Raw genomic sequence first — 22,315 nt, 5'->3', positions numbered from 1 at the left:
ATGCTCTCTTAGCCTTGTTCTTGTGTATTTTGACCACTTAAATAGCAATTAATTCGCGGTTTACCAATTCATACAATTGTGTCTGTCCGTCTCAACGTCGACACATCCTTCGCGACCAATTTCGAGTGATTTCGATTTTGATCGGCGTTGGACAAGTGTCGTTCGTTCACCGTTTGTCTCACTTGCATACAATATTATTGTTTCGTCTGGTGTGGCCGGAGTATTGTCGACGAGGGACAACAATTCGACCACTTGACCACTTTTCCGGCCTCCTTCATGTGTTGCGACGTCTTTTTGCAGGTGCCGAGCTCCAATAGCCTCCCTGGACTGCATGGATGACTTCAGTGCCACTTCTCAGCAGATGTTAGATCAAGGTTAGTCCGATTTCAAATCCCCTCCCATATAAATTCCAAGCCCAACACTCTAGGGTCAAATATAGTGCTTGAAAGTTTCGGTTTAATTGATGGTGGTTGGAATTTGATGAATGTACGCATGTGGTCAACATACGTCAACGATGTTATGGAATGGCTTAAAACTTCTGAAATTTCTTATGTGCCGAATGTTTTTATCTTAAGATGTCGTATATATCGGTTCTAATAAAATGAGTAAATCTGAAAAAAAATTCTCAATATATAAGATTGGTCACTAATTAAAATTGTATATATGCATACACAAATCAATCCAACAGAATGTTTAAAATACGCTCTTTTAAAGTGATTGAAGCGAATGTTTTTTTTTCAAATTTCATCCGCTCGAGCAACGCTAATCATTGACCTATAGTTTTTTTAATAAACAGTTTATCATCCTGTTTTCAAATAAAGTTATATTATATGTATGTACGCATTATATTTTCAATTGAATGAAATGTGTTTTTACAAGACGATGGTCCTCAATTGATGAATCATGGTTGTTAGGTATTTTCATATTATATGTATTGGTCCATAAAAGACGGATGGTTTTAAATTAAACAGTATTTCGTCATTTTTTCGTATAAAAACTATTTATTTTCATAGAAATAAAGGTAAATTATGCCGTGTTGAAATGTTTATGTATAAAAAATTATAAAACTTAAAATGATAAATCGTTTTTACGTTTGGAGCCGTTTTTTTCTCCATTCTTCGCAGTGTTTCCATTTGTTCGATTTGATTTTGCTTTGCAATCTTCAGTTCTTCCAATGTGGGTGACTTTTTTTGTACACGTGTGCTTTTAGATCCTTGTGCTATCCACAATTAAAAATCATACATGGAAAGGTTAGGTGAACGGGCAGGCCAGTCGACATCACCAAAGTGTGAAATTAACTTATTTATATTAATCATACATTTTCCCTGTTGATTATTCTTTTTCAAAGTTTTCGTTATATTCATTATTATTAGCATGACATCAAAATTGCATAGAGTGAGAAGTCAAAAAACTATCATTATAGGTTTTTTTTCCCTCTAAACACCGAGTACTACTCACTACAATAAAAACGTCCGTTTCTTATGGAGCACTTGTATAACGGATAACACATTTTTCAGATAGAATTTTGAAAAATTTACATTCTGAGATGAAATTGATTTTTAATAATATTCATTTGAAATTACAATTCCACTTAATCTAATTCAAAGTACATGCCTATAGTTACAACGCTGGAGACGATTTTTCCACTTTTCATAGCAGTGCTAGAATTCAGATACTGCAATAGTTTTCAGCATATCGGTTATGACCTTTTCTCAATGTTCCAATGTCCCACAAGTGTGTCCTTTGGCGGAAAAATCTTCTCAAAATGGAAAAGTCATGTATGGTGAATTGTGGGACTAAGGAGCGACGGGGATGTTTCTACTTGCTAGAAAATCATCAATTGAAATCGCGTGTGGCAAAGCGCATTGTCGTTTTGCATTACCCAAGTGCTCTTAATGTTCGGTCTCGGCGTTGAATGGATGCTTTTTAAATCAGAATAAACCGATCCATTAGTGTTCAAAACAAAAAAGCAAAAAAAGCATGGTTTTTCTAAGAAATTGACAATAGTGAATAATTTCTTGTTCGAAAATCATCTTACGAACGCCGAACTTGACATATGTACATACATACATCTAAGAAATTTTCGGCAAATATGCTGATTTACCGTCTGACTTTGAGGCACAAATTCCTTAAGGATGATCCCCTGGATACTGGCATGCTTTTGATGTTGGATTTGCTCATTTTGCTATGTTAACCTTCAATCAAGCCTCGGCCTTCCAAGAATTCACTTGAAAATCTGGGGGCCTTTGACAAAGCACTATCTTCATAGACCCGTTGAAGTTTGTGCCCAAGTCAAAAAATCTAAAATTTTGTAGTCTGAAAATCATATGTATTGAAAAACATATAATACAAATATGATAAAAGACCTTTTTTGTATCAAAAAAATAACATTTTACGATACGAACTTTTTCTCAATTCTTTGAATTTCTTTTTACCTTTTTATATACTGTTATATTTTTAAAGGATTATTTTTTTTCATAAGGTATGAATGTATGTTCACAACACGCTTTATTCAAATAATGATAGTAAATAAATATTAAATTAATGCTTAGTGATGCCTTCTTTCAAAAATATACCATAAATAAAAATTGTTATTTAAAGAATGAAACCAAATTCAAACGGCTTATTCACAACGGAATTCATTTACATAAATATTTTTTTAATAACGTTTACATTTTATTGATATTCAATTTTACGTGTATGTATGTATGTATGTACGTATTTAATTATAAAATACCGTATGTGTTATGTGTATGTATAAAGATCACAAAAAAAAAACATTAAAAAACCCATGTGCAGACTGTTAGCCGAATGGATACTTGGCCGACGGACGTTTGAACGAATGGAGATTTGGCCGATTGTGTATCAAAACTACTCAAAACGGATACATTATTTAGAAATTACCTCGACCATCATTAAAATTTGATATTTTCGATAAATTTAAGCAATTAAAAATTTCATTCGGCCAAGTGTCCGTTCGATCCAGTGTCCGTCAGCTTAGTATCCGTCGGTCTAATGTCCGTCGGCCTAATGTCCATTCGGTGGTGTCGCGACAAATCACTCACGGATTTTACACTCAACTTAAATATGGATAAACTGTTGTCGTCACTAGGGATTACAATACCGAAAGTACTGATACCGGTGGAATCGGTATTTGACCGAAAACAAGTTTGTGGTACTACCGGTACTATAAACTAAATAAAAGCTTTTAAAAATCCGCAGATTTATCAAAATAATAGATCTGACTTAGATTGCAGTGATCATAATTTACACGTTAATTTGAACTCTATATGATTTGATACATGTGTCATTGCATCGATCAAAAACTATAAATCGTTGAGTGTAAAATCCGTGAGTGATTTGTCGCGGAACCCCATTCGGCCAAGCGTCCGTTGGCCTAGTCTCCATTCGAACAACAGTCCGTCAACCAAAAAACCACATACATACATATGTACAATTGTATAATTTGAATTAATTTATTATAATTATATATCCCTTAAAATTAAATAATTCATGGAAAAATATATGTTAAGTATACTTTACCTCCCTTACATATGTACCAAAATCTTGATTTTGATTTTTAAATGCTTCTTATATATATTTTAATAGCTACTGATATACTGATCATTTTCTATTTTACAATTTTAAATTAATTTTGTTATTAATCATAGTATTATATTATTATAATGTTAATATGTACAGCGTAATAGGAAAAAGAGCTCAAAAACCTATTTACAATCCTTATAAATGCTAATAAATTATGAGTCATAATACAATACATAATATTAATTAAAGATTCTCTTAATCTTTAGGTAATCTGTGTTTATACCTGAAGGGTATAGACATTTTGTTGTAATCACCGAGACTCTTCACAATGTATGGTGTAAATATATATAAGTCTATTTGGAAACCACTCAAAAAAGCCACACACCAATTATTCATGTTCATAATTGTATTGCGATGTATCACGTGTAATCAATTCGACGCGTTCAAAGGTTGAATTTGCACGGCACATGCGAATAATGAAGCATTTCATCTATGAATTTATTATATGAAATGGTCATTTCATCGCATCGATGATTGTTCGTGCAAGCTTTAAGCCGGGTGCTCATTTGTTATTAAGTATGCGAATGCGTGCACTTGGTTCGTTATTTGTAACACATTTTCGATGCACCGAGCTGGAAAGCTCTGGAAAGGTCTAACGTCCATACATAAACTTATGGAAAATTGCACCTGCGCGTTAAAGATAGTACATGCGCGCGGTCATCGGTTATTATTCAAATGGATATCACGAAGGGCCGCAGGCTGAGCCCTTCCACATCACAGTGTCCGTTTGTCTGGCGAACCGTTCGGATGTGGAATTAGTTCCATCTCCATACGTACACATGTACACTCAGCAAGCACACCAGAGCTCTTCGTACCCTGGTGCGGTTTGTACAAGACAATTCAATTCAATTCGATTGGTGTAACAAAGATTTAAAATAAATTGATTATCATATATGATAAATAATATTTCCGTTTCAATATTTATATTTAAAATTTTTACATACATATACATTAAATCATAAAAAAAAAATTCAATTTGTGTTTCAAATTATACCTACATGCATACATACATACATAAAGTCGTTTTTTGATACTAAAATACTATAAACAATCTTTAATTAGAAATAATATCGTTTTACTGGTAAATTACAATCAATATTTAGCGTTGTTTCTTAACCCGACATTTTTTTATACATATGTACATATATTACATGCTTGCAATATTTATTTATATTATTTTAAAAAATATATTCATTTTCGACTTATCTTTAAATTTTACGTTTTTTTTTTTCAATTTCTGTTGTATTGATTTTATGCATAAGGACCACTATTTTTAGAATTCATATATATTTTTTTAATTTTAGCATTTTTTTAGCGTCTACATATTGTCTCTAAACAAAAATCACAATTTTTCAATACACAGTATCAAATTCTTGGTAAACTTTTTTATCTTTCTTCAGTCTCCTAGAGCTCTTGGCATAGATCAATTACACAATGAAGACGATTTAACAATTTTTTTATTTTTATGAAATATTCATTTTTGACTTATATGATACAGATATAATGGGCAGAAAATTTCAACGTTTTTAACATCTCAAACTCAATTACTGATCCTGTTGTATTAATTTTATGAATAACAACCGGTATTTTTAGCATCCGTCTTTTTTTTTTTTTTTTTCAACATATTAAAAAAAATAATGCACTTAATGCAGTGACACTATTGTTATAAAGGTACGATATGTTTGTAAGACATATGTACATGTACATATGTAATTGTGACAATAGAGAATACATTTTTCAATTCTTTGTGACACAATATATTATATTTAAAATATAAAATTACAATTGTAAGGAAATAGTAATATGATAAAATACACAAATAAGCGCTATGTGTAATATTTTTTTACATTATATAATGATATGATTTTGAAGTTTTTAAATTGCATTTTTTTTTTAATTAGCAAACTTTTAAAAACCGGTCGAATATCTGGATTTATTACAATATGCCTATATATATTTTTTTTTTTTTTTGAAATATTGAAAATGTGTACTGTGACTTTGATGAAAGTTGAAAGTTATCAATATATGTATGTATAATAGAAAAATTTCTCAAGTTGTATCTGACCAAATAGAAAATCTTCACCATCTTTTTCGTGATTAGGTTCGAATTTCCGCAGCAATTTTTAGAAATATGAAGTAAACTTTGCACAAAAAGGTGTTGTTGAAAATTTGCATACATTGATACTGTCTCCGTATTTTGGCCCTGCATAAAGAATAATCCAAAATGAATTTTACAGCTACCCGATTAGGATCATCCTACGTTGGAAACCATCTCAGCATGCACGCCTCAGTGACCCCCGGATTGCGCTACAAGAACTTGGGAAAATCTGGACTTCGCGTATCCAATGTGGGACTTGGCACATGGGCCGTCTTCGGACCAACAGTTGCGGAGGAGACTTCGGAGGAGATAATCAATTTGGCACTGGACAGCGGCATAAATCTTTTCGACTTATCCGAAGCTCATTCAGGTAAGCTTACCTAATTAAGTATGCAATTGCTGCTCTCGATATTATTGTGTCGATTTTATACGCGTTATTCTATTTACATAGTTGGCCTATCTAACCAGTTACGAAAAAAATACATATATAGAGAAATTACGGATTTTTATCAAATTAGACAACAAAGGGTTATCTTTTCGCTCACCTTACGACTTACATATGTGCATACATAGACTACGTGCACAATGGCGTGACATCTTGTGACCCGAAAAACTTACTGTAATTATTCCGATTACAATTTATTATGAAAAACATGTTGCTGGGGTCATTATAACGCTCGAGAGACGTGGCAACGTCTCGAATATATGTATGCGAGATGCACATATAGGATGCGTTTAAAACGCATTTTATTCATTTTAGGTTGCTTTATATTTTTCTGTTCTAAAAATAGGTCGACTGATGCTGACATAATTAAAGCAATAGATTTGTAGGTTTTTAAATGATCAAGTCTTTTTTTATTTATTTTTTAAGACTTATTTCTTATTTCATTTTTCTAAGTGTCCAAATATAATATTAAAGATATTAAATAAAAATATTTTTTATGTGTTCTTTTGTTTTATAATCTAATCATATATTTTCTATTGCTGTTATTTTTTAATATATTAGAAAATATTTTTAAATTATACATTTATATTTTTAAATGATGAAATATATACTTTTTATTTCACACAAATTTTATGAAATGCTTACGATAAATGCGCATTTAAATTGTCCCCTTCTCTTAATGCCATATCGCATCGCGTTGCGTCTATGGCAACAGTACGAGGAAGCTTTATTCGATTAAAGTCGGTCGTGTCGCGTAGTCTCGCCTCATGTCGTACCACTTAAGGTCAATTGTAATTTTCTTGTATAAATGGCGGAAAAATATTAAATCAGTTTATTAAAATGGTATAGTTTAATTTTTTTTTTGCGAGTGACTCTGAAATGTATATAATTAAGATCTTATTGATTTTTTGCGCGATAATTTGCATCAGCGGCAGTATTGATTGCGCGTTTGGCCTTAAGAAGGCTCTGAAATTTAAACTTTGTAACTGAAACACACAGGAACGAGAGCCGAAACAGAACTGGGCAGGATCTTGCAGCGCAGAAGCTTCAAGCGATCCAGCATCATCATAACGACGAAGATTTACTGGAGCACCAAGTAAGTCCAATTATATGTATTATACAGTGTCATAAATCATCTTTATAATTCGAACTTTCGCCCCCCGACACGGGAAAAGTTTCGAGACAGTGACAAATTATTTATCACTCGTCCTTTATCCATTCGTTTCTTATACATATTATATTACGAGTAAATATAGATTCTTGTTATTGGCATTTGTACAAAAGTGCCCCAATCAAATATGGTGGAAAATTACAGGGTAATTTATGAGCTAAGTATCTTCAGAAAATTTTCCGAACCCGATATCACTTTCTCCCATCCCCTAAGCCCCCGCTGTCAAACGAATTGAACATAATTAACTTAAATAGGAATATTTATTTATATATTTGACTAGTAAAAAACACGCAAATCTATCACCATATATTTAATGTACTTTTTTAATGTACATTTTTTAAGACAATGCGCCACAATTGAATTTTTTGAGATGATAGAGCATTCAAGCATATCATAAATTAAGTCTCGCAGGGTCGTTTATGTTAACAAATTTACTGTGGAATTGAGAGGTGAATATTTCAACTTCGTTTCTGAAAATTTTCGGGCAATAATCGAACCAATCGTATTGTATTGATTTGACCAATAAATATATAGCCGAAGTGAGCTGCTTAGTTATTAAACTCCCTTTTTATTATTTATACACATATGGTACATATGTATTTCTTGTATGGTAGATGGTTAAAATATACATCAAATATCAATATTATCAAATTCGAATATTCTGCTTTTATACAATTCGAAAAATTGATATGCATCGTTCTTATATACATAAATATATACCAATATACATATATATTTCTACACTTTTTGAAATCCAAATGCAAAGTATTGTAATTGCCGCTAAAAAGTCTAACCAAACATTTTTAATCAGACACTCACATCCAATGTCCAATTTAAATTCGATAATTTGCCTCTCCAACTCTTTTGAACGATCAATATTGGATATGTAATTTAGACACATTGCAAAAAATTGCACATCGGAAATAGTCCACAAAAAATTCTATAGGTTTCTCTACTTTAAAATGTACGGAAACTATATTTATACCTACATACACATATATATTAAATCCCTTCGCTATATCCATTCAAATTCATATGGGGATTTACAGGTTTAAATAGTCTGAAATCTCGTCGTCGTATATTATTATTATTACGACACATGTTTTGTACTTTGTGGAGATATCAATAATCTGAAAAGCTTCGAAGGATTTCGTTATTTACGCACACATTATTTTGGAATACGTAAACACTTGTTATTTTTGCCTATTGAAGCGAGGTCGAGAATTGCCAAGTCGAGCGTTCTCTTTTATTCTCCAATAAACATATCCACGGGCTAATTTGAATCATTTGACATAAACATCTTCAATATTTCTTATTTTCACATGTTGTTTTTCCGTAAAAGATTTTGAATGTCCTCTTATTATCTTTTGTGTTACTTTTCTTTTTAATACTTCCCATGATGTTTTTCGTTTTGATATTATAAATGGGTGTACAACTGTATTAAATAAATACATGTTTAAATTTATTTATAGATACTATTTTGTTATTAACACATATAGACTAATTCAATGCGCAATTAAAAAAGTTCGTACGTGCCAACCCATGACTTTTTCTATGTATTCAAATAATATAAGAAGTATAAAAAGTAAAACTCGATAATGACGCACACATACTGGCAATGAAAGCAATTTCGATACAATAATATAGGGAAACTCACACAAGACAAACTTTCTACTTCCGGTAGTCGTATATTGCTTACATTTTTTTTACTATTTAATATTGCTATAAATATTAAAAGCATAAAACATCAAGGAGATAAAAATAGCTTAGAGGGTAAAAATAAAATAATGAATTATTGTTTTAAGTACTTAAAAATACAATTTTGAAGCTTCATTCTGTAGTACGGAAAAATTATGTGGTCACAAAAATTTTGACTCTTCCATCGGAAGTGGAAAAAAATGCCACTTCCGGTTGATTGACTTTGGTGATTTTTTATTTTCATTATATTGATTTTAGGATTATACTTGAAAGGGTAAACTGCCACTTCGGTAGACGGAGCTTCACTAAATTGCGTTGGAAGAAAACTCAAAACAACTTGAAACTCTATATTAAGTAGGAGTAAAGACATTCAAAAAATGCTATTTTATGAAAATTTTTATACTTATTACATGAAAAAAGTTTCAGCCCAGTTTGTTGGTTAGATTAGCTCGTTACCAACAACCCAATCTTTTATTTGATTGTATGTTCATATGTATTTTACATACATATATAAATACATATAATTTTTTATTTTATTTCAAGATGCGATGAACGAGGTCTGTCACGAAAGCACATAATCGAAAGCGTAAAGGGATCCTTGGAGCGATTACAAGTTGATTATGTTGACATTGTAATGTTGCACAAAGTTGATCACATGTGTCCTATGGAAGGTAAAACAAAAACCTAATCTTTTATTTATTTTAATGTATTCCTTGAAATTATTAATGCGGAAAATTCAAATCGAATTTAACCCTTTGCTGCCGATCGGCGACACATTTTCGATCGCAGTGAAATCGAGGACTGCGCATATCGTCTTTAGATAAAAGATAAAAAATATTTCAAACACAGTAAATGGTCCTAAAAATATAATTACACATGATCTGGCGATTTCCATGTCAGTCTTGGATAGGGAATTCGACACACATAAATTTCTATATTTTATTATCCAACACTGAACGACAACAGCCCGGCACAGAAAAGACTACTTATATTCATACTATACAGCAGTGCACGATTTATTGCGTTCAAACTGAATTTGACCGAGTGGAAGGCAAAATCGGCTTACATATGTACATATATATGTATGTACATACATTACAATATTACGGCGCAATATTTCTTGCGTTGTAATATTGTCGCAATATGACATTTCCGAAAACACTCTTATGCAATGCGTGAATATTTCCACAGTGGCTGAAGAAAAACGGGTTTTCTTGATACGTTACGGTAACATGTACTGCTGTATAATACATATGCTACGTCTATGCCACGTACATATTACGGAACATATGAATGTATCCATATAGAACAGGCATCGGCAACTTTTGACCCGCGGGTCACAAAAGTTAAGAGTGATCCACTAAAGTTAACGGGTTAAGACTTCACTTGTCAGACACAAATGTGGCGTGGACGTGTGGAGGATTTTCCAAGATCAAAGTGAAAGACGCACAGTAGTGGTCGAGGTAGTTTATTGTTCTTGAGCCGTCGGTCTTCCAGCTCCGAATGAAGCACGGACTAAAACCGCCGAATATTTATACACATCGGGTACTCTCTACACGAAAAGATCATTGGTCGATGAGTCACGAGACCTTATTGGTTGTTTTATACAGCTTGTCTATTCGCTGAGGCCTTTTCGGCGCGAACTCGACATCAGCGCTAGTAGACCAGTGGTCAACGAGCACCAATCATCTAATCTCTACGTTACACTATTATTCACTAAAATACTCGAAACATCTTCTTAATCACATATTGACAACGATTTTGACTTGCAACTAAAAAACGTTACTGACGCCTCATATAGATACATAGAATGTACTAAATAATATTTTTCGTACTGCTGTTTACGTGCAGTTGTTGATCTGTGCTGTTCCAGTATAGACAGACCATAAAGGGCTAATATAATTTAATTTTCAGAACTAGTGAGAGCCATGAATCACATCATCAATAAGGGATGGGCTATGTATTGGGGAACGGCACGCTGGTCCGCAGCAGAGGTTGTACATTTTTACATATATTTCATTCAGATTATCATTCCTCGATTACCACTTTCACTCCCTTTCTACATACATACATACATATATCCGTCAACTATGTACATATGTCATACCAAGTGTTAAAACTTCTCAGGTAATGGAGGCGTATACAAACTGTCGCCAGTTCAACTGTGTAACACCGATCGTCGAGCAAACCGAGTATCACATGTTCTGCAGGGAAAAACCCGAATTGTACATGCCAGAATTATATAATAAAATTGGCGTTGGTAAGTGCTGAAAAACTTGAGATGGCCATTGACGTGAAGATCTGTCTGCAGACAAGTACTAATCTTTTGTTCGCCATACAATAGGATTTGTCTTTCGATATGTATGTACGTATAGTCTGTCGTAGTCAGATACGCCACGAGAGGTTTGTTTGGAGATACATCCCGAAGTCAATGGCCATCTTCACCATAATATAACCGTCGATATGATTTCTGACGGCTTTGTTCTGTGTAGGTATGATGGTTTGGTCAGCAATCACTACAGGTAAGGGATTGTCGCGTGAAGATGTGCCCAGTATATTCGCTCGTTCCAGATTCAATCGAAAGTACAGCTCCTTCAGCTGGGCTGAAGACGAAACAGCAGGAGACGTTAGAATGATTATAATAATGTAATGTAAATGTTCGAGTGGCTTTTTTTTTAATGTGTTTTTATTATGTTTTAGAGCACGGCAACAAGGGAAAGGGGACAGGTCGACGAATCTAGGAGGCATTGTGAAAAGCTTCGTGAGATATCAGATATGGCTGCAAACTTAAGTGTGTATCTACTAATTAAATATTTTTTTATTACTGACCTTTTATTTAATAAGTTGATGTATATTTTAAGATTGCACTGTGTCCCAATTGGCTGTTGCTTGGTGTCTTAAAAACGAATCCGTCCATTGCTTACTCTTGGGTGCTGTAACCGTCGAGCAATTGTACGAAAACATCCACGCATTGCAAGTAAGATTTAACAAAACTCCAAAAAAACACAATCGAAGAAAGTAGTAGATTCTAACACTTTCTAGAGTTGTGGAATCGCTAAAAACTCCGACTCCTTTATCGTATATGAAAAAATATACAACATCCGTTTTATTTTCAGATACTACCACAACTGTCTCCAATGGCCATGGCAGAGATTGAACGCATTCTGGAAAATAAACCGCAAAGGCCTCCCGTAGTATCGACTCTAGCCCTGAGAAGTCAAGCGCAACCAGGAGCGACTCCACACCTCGACAGGTCTGACATCGCCAATACTATTTCAAAACACTATTTCATACGAAACGGATAGGGTCATAATTGATCGTAATATTTGCATTTTCAGTCCGAAAGATGTAACAGTGGAATGTGGGGATGCTGCCGCCGAGACCCCCACCAAGGAGCACAAGTCGAATGCCTTTTGTGAGCTCCAGTGACTGTTGTGGCGCGGCAGTGGAGACACCGCATCGCAAAAATCCGCAGAAAAAAAATCAAAAGTGAGTGAAAAGAAGCGTTTTCCATATAAGGAAGCAAACTTTAAGTCCCCGATAAATTTTTAAGCGTGGTCTTGTAACAAAAATTATTAAAAAAAAATAGTATTCAGGTTCTTTTCCAACATATTGGGGGGTAGAACGTCTGCTTCCAGCAACTCTTGTAGATAGACTGTCTGGTAGGAGAGCATCTGGATCTGTTTGGTTCTCATTTTGAGGAATTGATCGGCGTCTTAAGATTCAACATAAGCTTCAGGGAGGTCATTTAGAGATTTAGGTTGGGTTAGTGGAGATTCTGCATTGCAAAAATCCGCAGAAAAAAATCAAAAGTGAGCGTAGAGAAGCTTTTTCCGAATTAGGAAGCAAACTAGAAGTCCTTGATAGAATTTGAAGCGTGGTCTTGTAACAAAATGTCTTTGGTGGATGTCTGGTAGGAGAGCGTCTGGACCTTCGATTGTCGTGTTGAGGAATTCATAGGATTCAACATACGTTTCAGGAACCTCATTTGAAAGTTTAGGGCGGGTAGAACGTCTCCTTTTAGCACCTTTTGTGGAAGCTATCTGGCTTTCCAACGTAATAGGAGAGCACCTGGACCTGTTAGATTGCCGTGTTGAGGAATTAATCAACTTGGAGGCGAGAAGAATAAGAGGGAGCTTAATCGAAGTCTTTAAAATACTAAATAATCATTATAAATGTCATATGTCCAATCTTTTTACATTTAACGAAAACACTCTCCTTAGAGGTCACTCGCTTAGACTCCAAAAAAAAATCTAATAAATTGATCAGAGATTACTTCTTTTCAAACAGAGTGGTTTCAGTTTGGATTAGCCTTTCCAATGAAATTGTAACTTCCCAATTGAAATTGAAATTGTAATTACAAATACCGATCGAAGCCGGGTAAAAACCGGCTTCGATCAAAATGATTGCAATGTAAGCTTGTGCATTATAAATTTGTATTACTTTAATGATGTATTTGCTCATTGCAGGAATCAATAGCCTCAAAAGAAGGTAAGACGCAGTATTTCCTCAACAATGCCGGTGTGGTTGTGTGCCGCAAAGCTTCATCTCACACTGACATCGAAAAAGGTGAGATTTTTCTTTAATTATAATTGCTTTAAAAAAGGTTGAGTCGTTGAATATGTTTTACTTGCTATGTATGTATATAGATCAATTTATCATATATGTTATATATTATAAATCTCTCTTATAGTAGTATATTTATATTATATAATGACTGAAATACGCAGGGCCTCTCACAGGATGAATGACTTTTAATTGTTACAAGAGCATAAATCTTTTTTGTATCGGATGACGATCGATTTTTGACAGTAATTTTTCATAATTTTCGTAAGATTTAAATATTTCATCGTTTGAAGTATCAAAATCGACCGAAAGATTTCTGTGGTGGTTAATTAACATTTATATCTTTTGCGAAAATTTTACCCACAATTATTTGTCATAATTTTGCTAGAAATACACTTTCCCACATGTGTCTTTTATTAACGTCATCAATTTTATATCGTACAATATAAAAGTCATGAAGTTCATTGTCCGCTGTTGTCTATTTTTCATCATATTTGTCTGTACATATGTATGTACAGATAAATTTTGCTATAAAAGATTCAAGAAATACTATAAATTACCCATACAGGTTGGTTCCATTAGACAAAACTACGTATATTCCCAATTAATGTTATGTGTTATTTCTCACTATTGTTCTATGTTCACATTGCAAATGTTTTTGTTTTATATATAATTTATATCTTAAACATGTATTATTGTAAATGTTATATAAATAGGATGAGCTACTAAGAATGCGAGAATATTGCATAAAATGCGTTTTTTATCTTCGTTTATTCTATAAATTTTGCGTGCCCTCTGACATTTTCTCTCGTGCCACTTCGTGGCACTCTACATACTACAGCTAGGTTATATATTATATTATATAAATAGACCAAATAACGTTTTTGTATTAAAAAAGCAGATATTTTTATAAATTTTACATATGATGCTATATGTATTACAGAGGTCATCTTTAAATGACAATTGTTTTCAATACAAATTCAGAACTACATATATTCTTTTTGGATTTAAACATTGCGGAACTTTTAAAAAATATCTTTTAAAAACTTTATTCGTTTATGTTTTCCTCGCTTTCAATTTCACGGATTTTCTTTTTTATGGGAAAAAAATATAAAATTAATTTCTCCCCTCGCCCTTCCTCCCCCTGTGATAGACCCTGAATAATATGTAAAAATAAAGTTTGAAAATCAATGGTCAAATTATAATTTATTGTTTTATTCTCAAAAGCAGCTGGGAATTAATGTGAATTTATTTATAGTAGTTCTTTTATAATTTCTTTTCTATTTATTATCCTATTTTAGTCGCTTCCGATTGACACAATGGTGGTTCTCAAAGAATTTCGATATCAGGTTAATAATGGTTTTCAAACTTTTTTAAAATTAAATAATACAATTTCGTTCTAAATATGGTACGGTGTGTTTTAAATTTTTTATTTCACAGTAATGTTTATGATTCACTTTCTAATTTTTATTTATTTTTTATACATACAATAATCTCACTCACCGTTACTTTTGGCGGGCAATCATTTCGTTGATATAGTGAAACTCCTCAGAGCTGGAGCTCCAGTAAACCGGAACTAGCCGGAGATCCGGAAATTTCGCGAATGGTTTCGATAAATTCTTAAAATTGGAATCGCGTGAGTCGAAAGTAGAATTAAAATCATTTTCAAAATTCATAGTGATACTTTACATGCATTGAGAACTTAATTTTTTTTTAACTAACCAAGCATACATATTATATAGGCGTGAAATGTTTTTGAGGGAGAGTATGGTAATAACGGGTATTTGATTTATCTAATATGTATATGTATATGATAACAACGAACTTAGACCTGCTCCTTGAGTTGTCATTTTAGAAAAACGGACTCAAATCAACTACTTGGATCAATTCAATCAGCTACTGTTTTGATTTCATCTTGGATCCAGCTTATGAAACTTGTTGTTTTTTTTAAAATAATCAATTAAAAAGTATCCAATACAGTCATTTTGTCAAAGTTGTTTGGTTACTGACCGTTTTGAATACGTATTATATATTGCACGTTATACTTGTGAATGTGAAATGTACAAAGCTACTTGACTCTCCCCCGAACTACTCACGCATTGTTTGTGTTTATGAACTTAAAATCATATTGAATCATTATCATCGTCATCATCTTCATCAACAACCTTTTTCCGTTCGCTGTTGAACGAAAGGCCGCCTCGATCATCATTGCTTTTCATACGTTTTCCGTTGGTACGTCGTTTGGCCTTGATTCCTTTCTTCTATGTACACCCTCTTGGGTATCATTCAGGCACTTCCTTTGATCATCTTGCATTAAATGCAGCCCACCGCACCGTGACTTCAGCCTTTTTACTCGCTCCATTAGATGTCTCCAATATTGACGGCAATTTTTCAAATATGAAACGTTTACGGAAAAGGGATCAAATAATTTCTCAACCATGTCACGATGCCCGTTAAAAATTTGTATATGCTTTCATGGAAAGTAATTTATGTAAAAATGTTGCTTTTAAAATCGATTTAAGGTCTATTCATACTATCCAGCACTGCAAGTCAACGGCATTGCACAGCAGTGTACGGAAAAGACTACTTTTATTCATACTATACAGCAGCGCACGTTCAGACAAGTTTTAGCAAGGCAAAATCGACTTACATATATGTACATGACAGGGCGCGACGATACGACGTAATATTGCTTGCGTCGTGTCGTCGAGTCAATATTGTCACAATATGACGTTTCCGAATATATTATATGCACATGCGCACTTTCATTAGTACGCATTCACTCCCTACTATGATGCGTGCTTCTCAATGGCCAAATAAAACCTTTTGCTTCGTACGTTACTGATGTATAATACGAATAGATTTTGTCGGCTACTGTTGTTACATCTACGCCACGTATACATTACGGAACAAATTAATGTATCCATATATAATTTACCAAAGAATACTTTTTGTACTGGTGCTTACGTGCAGTTGCAGTCTGTGCTGTACCGGTATGAATGGACATTTAATAGTATTAAAAATAAAATAACAGAATAAAACGCTATTTATAGATATGTCAGAAAGTGAATACTTATTGTATTGTCAAAATAATGTCATGGAAACAAATATTAAATATTTTATAGAGCATGATTTGACATGATTGAAAAATTACAAACTCACTTTTGGCGTAATGATTTCTTCATAATATCTACATATGTTTAAAACAGTTACACTTAATTCGGGGGTGGTTTGAAAATTTTGGTAGAAAAATAACTAAAAAATATTTTTAATTTTTAACATTAGCGTTCAGACTTGACCATGCATAAATTTATTTATCAAAAAATAGTCTTAAACATCGATGAATATAAAATATAAATATAGCATGATGACTCTTTTACCAAACTTCTCATACGACACTCGTATTTTGTGTTTCTCCTGTCTAGTATGGAACTATTGGCACCCAAAGTCACATACATACATATATATGATCACATTATGGGCAAGATTCAACTCATCTTGGCCCAAAATTTGTCATTCGAATGTGATGCTGGCTACCAATAGTCCGTATGTTAAGGCCAATATAGCCATATGTACATCCCCTTGAATGATTTTCATTTTCGATCACTTGATATGTTTGATATTATACTTATTTTTTTTACATGTCGTCCAAGTTTAGCATCCAAATATTAATCGAAAACTATCTTCTTCAAGCATAAAAAAAATCATTAGATTTGAAAACATACATACATACATACATAGCTCATCCTTTCAAAATTTCGAACATTTTGCAAAACGGAGAATGTGTATGTTGAATTTCTTCATATAAATCGCACGCCCAATTTGACATTTACGACAAGTCAAATTTATTTATTAATTTATTTTTCTTGATATTAAAATATTTTGTATACATAAATATATACATATATATGTATATGTATATAAGTGTATATATTTATATATATATATACATATATATATATGCATGTATATATACATATATCCTCAGAGACGGAAACTCCTCAGTGCCGGATATTTTTAAGTCACTTGGAGTTTCGGCTTTTGAGGAGTTTCACTGTAGTTTATTTTAAAATAGAAAGATTTTGTTAATAGTTCACTTTCAAGTCGACATAGTATAGGTTGGCCATAAGTAGCGAAATAGTTTGTTTCTATAGAACTGAATGTCTATTAGGCGAAAAATATGAATTTTAGATTTCCCACGATAGACGTTAATTTAAAAAAAAAATCATCAAATTTAAACAATGTCCTATACTTCCAAAAAGTTGATTCATATCGACAAAGTTTTCAAATTCTTTCATAATTTTTTTTTTTGAATAATAAACATTTTTTTTTAATAAAACATCATAAGTCATCTGTTTTAGTTTAATTAAGTCGATTATGATTAGTTTTAACTGATTGAAGAGAGTTGAAAGTCACCGTTTTGCCAGAAACTATAATACAAAGCGCGCTACGTCCACAACAGGCACTTGTATTCAATAAAATCATGTATTTTTTCGGCGTTTTTTGTATTTCAACACATTTAATATTCAAAATAGTGACGGGAACATAAAAAAGTTGTCAATTTTTTTAAAGACCACTTCCGCCATATAAACATGGCGCGCTTTGTATGGTTGAAGTTTCTGACAAAACGACGAGTTTATATTCTAGTTAATGGTCATAATCGAATCAATTAAAATGTAATAGGTGACTATTGAGCGTTTATTTTTTTTAAATAGTAAATTTGTTTTTTTTAAATCCACTTTTTCTAAAATCAATCAATTGGTTGTTAACTCAAGATTTTTTTTATTTAACGTTCCTTTGGTACGATGCAAATTTTCCACTAGATCTTTCGTGGGAAATCCAAAATTTTCATTCCCCCTCCCTCGACTTCATTGACATACAATTAAAAATGATCGTCGGGCAATAAACGCTTTAGGAACGATGTAAGATTAAGAGACAGTGAAAACGGATCTTTTCTCACCGGTTGGCAACTGTCTGTACATACTGTCCTTGTTTAGCTGTCGACGTCAAATCCGAAACAAATCGTTCCGCTACTTACGGTCCACCCTGTGCATCTGAAAACAATCGGTGTTAATTATTTTTCAATGCGCAGCTGAAGGAACGAGCCAAGCGAAGGAAGGCAAAGGCAAGGCTTCGGCGACCGGAGACAGCAAAGTCAAGAAGTCAAAATCGGAGAGCGGCCGCTTGCGTGCAGGATCCTTGCAAAGATCCCTCTCAAGCCAAGCCTTGGCTCTCAAGGATCGTCGGGTCTCCCGAGCCGAAGCATCCAGTCCTTGCGATGTCTAAACACCCCACAACAAACAACACAAAAAGGAAAACTAAAAAAAAGCCAAATAAAAAAAAGTTTTTTCAACACGATCAACATCACCGCGCGACTTCCTTCACTCACATATTTTTGACATATGTTGATTGCTATTATATACATTATATCCATATATATAAAAAAATGTGTTTCCACTGCCACGCTTGACACTACCAAACAATTCTACTATATACATATATAAATTATAATAATATAAAATAATCCCGAGATAAAATCCAAAAACAAGACACTCGCTTATTTAGCTTGATGATTATTGTGCCGCTTGCATGCATGTTACCAACTTGAGCAGAGCGCTTGAGCGCGCGCGGCCACGTACGTCCAAGCAAATTGTTTTTTGGAACTTTTGTAATTTTTAAGGCTTTCTGTGCAAGTTTATTGTACGTGTGTATGTACTACGGACTGTGAAAGACTGGATACGAATCGGATACAATACATAGAATTTAACATGGAAACAATCCATGAAAATTCCACTTCAAATGCCTACATGGTATGGTTTATAACTAACGTATTCGATTAGAAATTGTTTGACCGAGAACACTTTAAATTTATCTAAAATATATACATACACGCACGCACATACATATATACATGTATTTGTATATGTGTATGTGTGTGTGTGTGTGTGTGTGTCACATGTACTTTGCATTAAGTGTGTATACATATATTATTGTCTATGAAATAACCAATATTATAACATAAATATTTAACCAATATTATAACAAATATTTAACCAATATTATAACATAAATATTTAACCAATATTATAACAAATATTTAACCAATATTATAACATAAATATTTAACCAAATATAATATATGTACATATGTACATACATATACATAGGGCTAGGACGACTCGTTTGTGCAACAATGTCAAATCGGCGAAGACTTTTTATTGTTTTATGTAATTTTAGCAAATATGGTCGGCATACCACTGACATATTTTAAATATGTACTATTATATAAATCTAATTGTATATATATATTTACATATATTCAAATATGGGGTACGCTACAGTTGTTGGTCGGTGTATATATGTATATATATATGTACATTGATATATCACCTTCATCATTTACAGCTATTCATCATTCACAAGTTTTTTATTATGTAACTTCACTCTATCAGTTCAGTGACATTCCTGTCCGTCAAAAAATGTCGATCTGAACTTAATGTTTTGAACCACTTCCACTCTTCAGGTCGCTTTGATATCTTACCGAAATTACTAAATATACTGCGCATTGAATAATTAGACAGCTTTAAATTAAGTGGCATAACATTTCAACTCTTCAGGTCGCTTTGATATCGTATCGAAATTACTAAATATACTGCGCATTGGAGAATTAGACTGCTCTAAATTAAGTGACATAACACTTCAACTCTTCAGGTCGCTTTGATATCGTATTGAAATTACTAAATATACTGCGCATTGAATAATTAGACTGCTCTATATTATTGACAAAACATTTCAACTCTTCAGGTCTATTTGATATTTTACTAACATTAATTACTAAATGTACTGCGCATTGAAGAATTAGGCTGCTCTAAATTAATTGACAAAAGTCGTCAACTCTTCAGGTTGATTTCACATCTTACCAGCATTCAGGGGTTAACTAACATTTAAGTAAGTTAATGATTCCGACATTAAGATGGAGGATCTTAATACCGGAATTTTATGTCAAATCAAAGCGATGACAACTAGTTATCCAAACACGTATTTCTACCGCCCCATTAACCGTTATAGCAGTTACTTTTTTCACCCTCATTTTTTTCTAATTTCATTTACCCATCTTCTTTTCACCCTTTTACATTCTCTCGGGTAACATTCTAGCATTTATTTTGCCTACCTGTCATCTATTCTTCTAGCTATGTGACCCGCCCATTGCCATTTCAACTTCTTCACTCTAACCATTACATCAATCACCTTTATCATGCTTTTAATACACTATCTTCGTTATGCTAGTATGCCTAATAAGGCAAGTGTTGTAAAAAATAATATATTGTATAGATAATTAGATTTTTTATTGATATTCAAGTAGCCGATAGCTCGGAAATTGGCCAACAACTGTAGAATTGATTTATTGAGTAGTAAAATTGTCATTTCAGTATATCAAAATGGTTAGGTGATTTTATAGATACACCTATGTATGTAGATGCGTTATACAGTGTTTTAAAAATATGGACATGAACAACGCTTAGTCTCAGTTATCTTACAAATGACTGAGACTAGGGGCTGCTTATGCTCTGGGAAAGCGGTGCGGTGCAAGCGCTCGACAATCACCAGACAGACTGAACGACAGATAAATAAGGCAAGATTCGATAAGTTTATCCAAATCTTTCCCTATTAAACTCGCCAGAAAGATCCAACTCAATTTTAATAATTACCATTTTAATAATTGCATCTGTGCACATCGAAAGGTTACTCGTCGTCTGATGTGCAATCTATCATTCGAGAAGACGAGGATTGCGTTTAAAGCTGCCATCCAGTTTATCTGTCGTTCAGTCTGTCTGGTGATTGTCGAGCGCTTGCACCAAACCCCTGGGAAAGTCATCTAGAGGTCATCATTTGAAACTTGATTGTGGAAGGTGTTTGATACAGGGACAATTTGGTGATTTCAAATCTGTTTCATATTTTTGAAATACCCGTATAGCGAACTGTTTTTACTGTAAATTTTTTAAAAACATTACTTTAATTTTCGTCAAATGCCTGCGATATGATACTTAAATATTATTTAGATGAATTAAATTTTAATTTTAGAAACATGTATATTTTATTATAAAATAATGATAAGCTAGATCAGTTTGTAGCGTACGAATAAGTTCGTTTGTAAGTTTGGCCCTGGTTTAGAATTTCGTCGGTGACGTTGCCCAACCGAGGGGTCCTAGCTCTAATTATCATCAGTGATGTAGTGTAGAGAGAGAGGCCGTCGCGATGACTGGCACGAACGGCTCCTAGTATTAACAGTAGGCATCTGAAAGCTTACGACTTCATATGTAATATGTGTCATGAATACTTTCAGGTATCCAAGTGTATGAGTCATTGCGACGGTGAATCGTTTTCATTTACTTCGAACATAATGAAAAATAGTGTTATTTCGGAATGGAATTCGACTGATTTTCATTTTTGTTTGTGAAAAAATGTGCCCGAGGCGCATTATTTTGCACGTTATTTTTATTTCCGTAGTGATGTCACTGTTTACTATAATCTATAACATATTATAATCTCTAAAAAACGATACTATTATATTATAGTACGATTGTACATATGATTTAATCCGACGTAGGGTAAATACACCAATGAATGTACGTTTAAAAAACGAATTATTTTTTAAAATAGTTGTATTTATATTAATTTGATTATCATTTGTTTAAAAATAGATTTAAGCTTCAATTTGAAGACCATTTAT

At 33.0% G+C, this 22,315-nt stretch overlaps 1 protein-coding gene across 20 annotated transcripts in view; it reads left to right on the top strand.

The window, feature by feature from the left end:
• Hk (potassium voltage-gated channel subfamily A regulatory beta subunit hyperkinetic) overlaps nucleotides 1-19,023 on the top strand; it is an 81,876-nt gene extending 62,853 nt beyond the window's left edge. For all 20 annotated transcript variants that reach the window (XM_077445844.1, XM_077445849.1, XM_077445835.1 and 17 more), the window contains 13 exons: nucleotides 301-374; nucleotides 5,844-6,074; nucleotides 7,149-7,245; nucleotides 9,562-9,689; nucleotides 10,933-11,012; nucleotides 11,146-11,278; nucleotides 11,511-11,644; nucleotides 11,719-11,809; nucleotides 11,880-11,995; nucleotides 12,135-12,271; nucleotides 12,357-12,507; nucleotides 13,488-13,587; nucleotides 18,677-19,023. In XM_077445844.1, coding sequence (XP_077301970.1) covers nucleotides 301-374; nucleotides 5,844-6,074; nucleotides 7,149-7,245; nucleotides 9,562-9,689; nucleotides 10,933-11,012; nucleotides 11,146-11,278; nucleotides 11,511-11,644; nucleotides 11,719-11,809; nucleotides 11,880-11,995; nucleotides 12,135-12,271; nucleotides 12,357-12,447 — 1,312 coding nt within the window. In that variant the 3' untranslated portion in view covers nucleotides 12,448-12,507; nucleotides 13,488-13,587; nucleotides 18,677-19,023. The remainder of the gene's footprint in view (nucleotides 1-300; nucleotides 375-5,843; nucleotides 6,075-7,148; nucleotides 7,246-9,561; nucleotides 9,690-10,932; nucleotides 11,013-11,145; nucleotides 11,279-11,510; nucleotides 11,645-11,718; nucleotides 11,810-11,879; nucleotides 11,996-12,134; nucleotides 12,272-12,356; nucleotides 12,508-13,487; nucleotides 13,588-18,676) is intronic.
• The last annotated feature ends 3,292 nt before the right edge of the window (nucleotides 19,024-22,315 follow it).

The sequence above is a fragment of the Arctopsyche grandis genome, chromosome 2 (genome assembly GCF_051622035.1).
Source record: "Arctopsyche grandis isolate Sample6627 chromosome 2, ASM5162203v2, whole genome shotgun sequence".
Lineage (NCBI taxonomy): Eukaryota > Metazoa > Arthropoda > Insecta > Trichoptera > Hydropsychidae > Arctopsyche > Arctopsyche grandis.
Note: the sequence above shows the minus strand (reverse complement) of the source record. Positions and strands in the feature narration are given on the sequence as shown.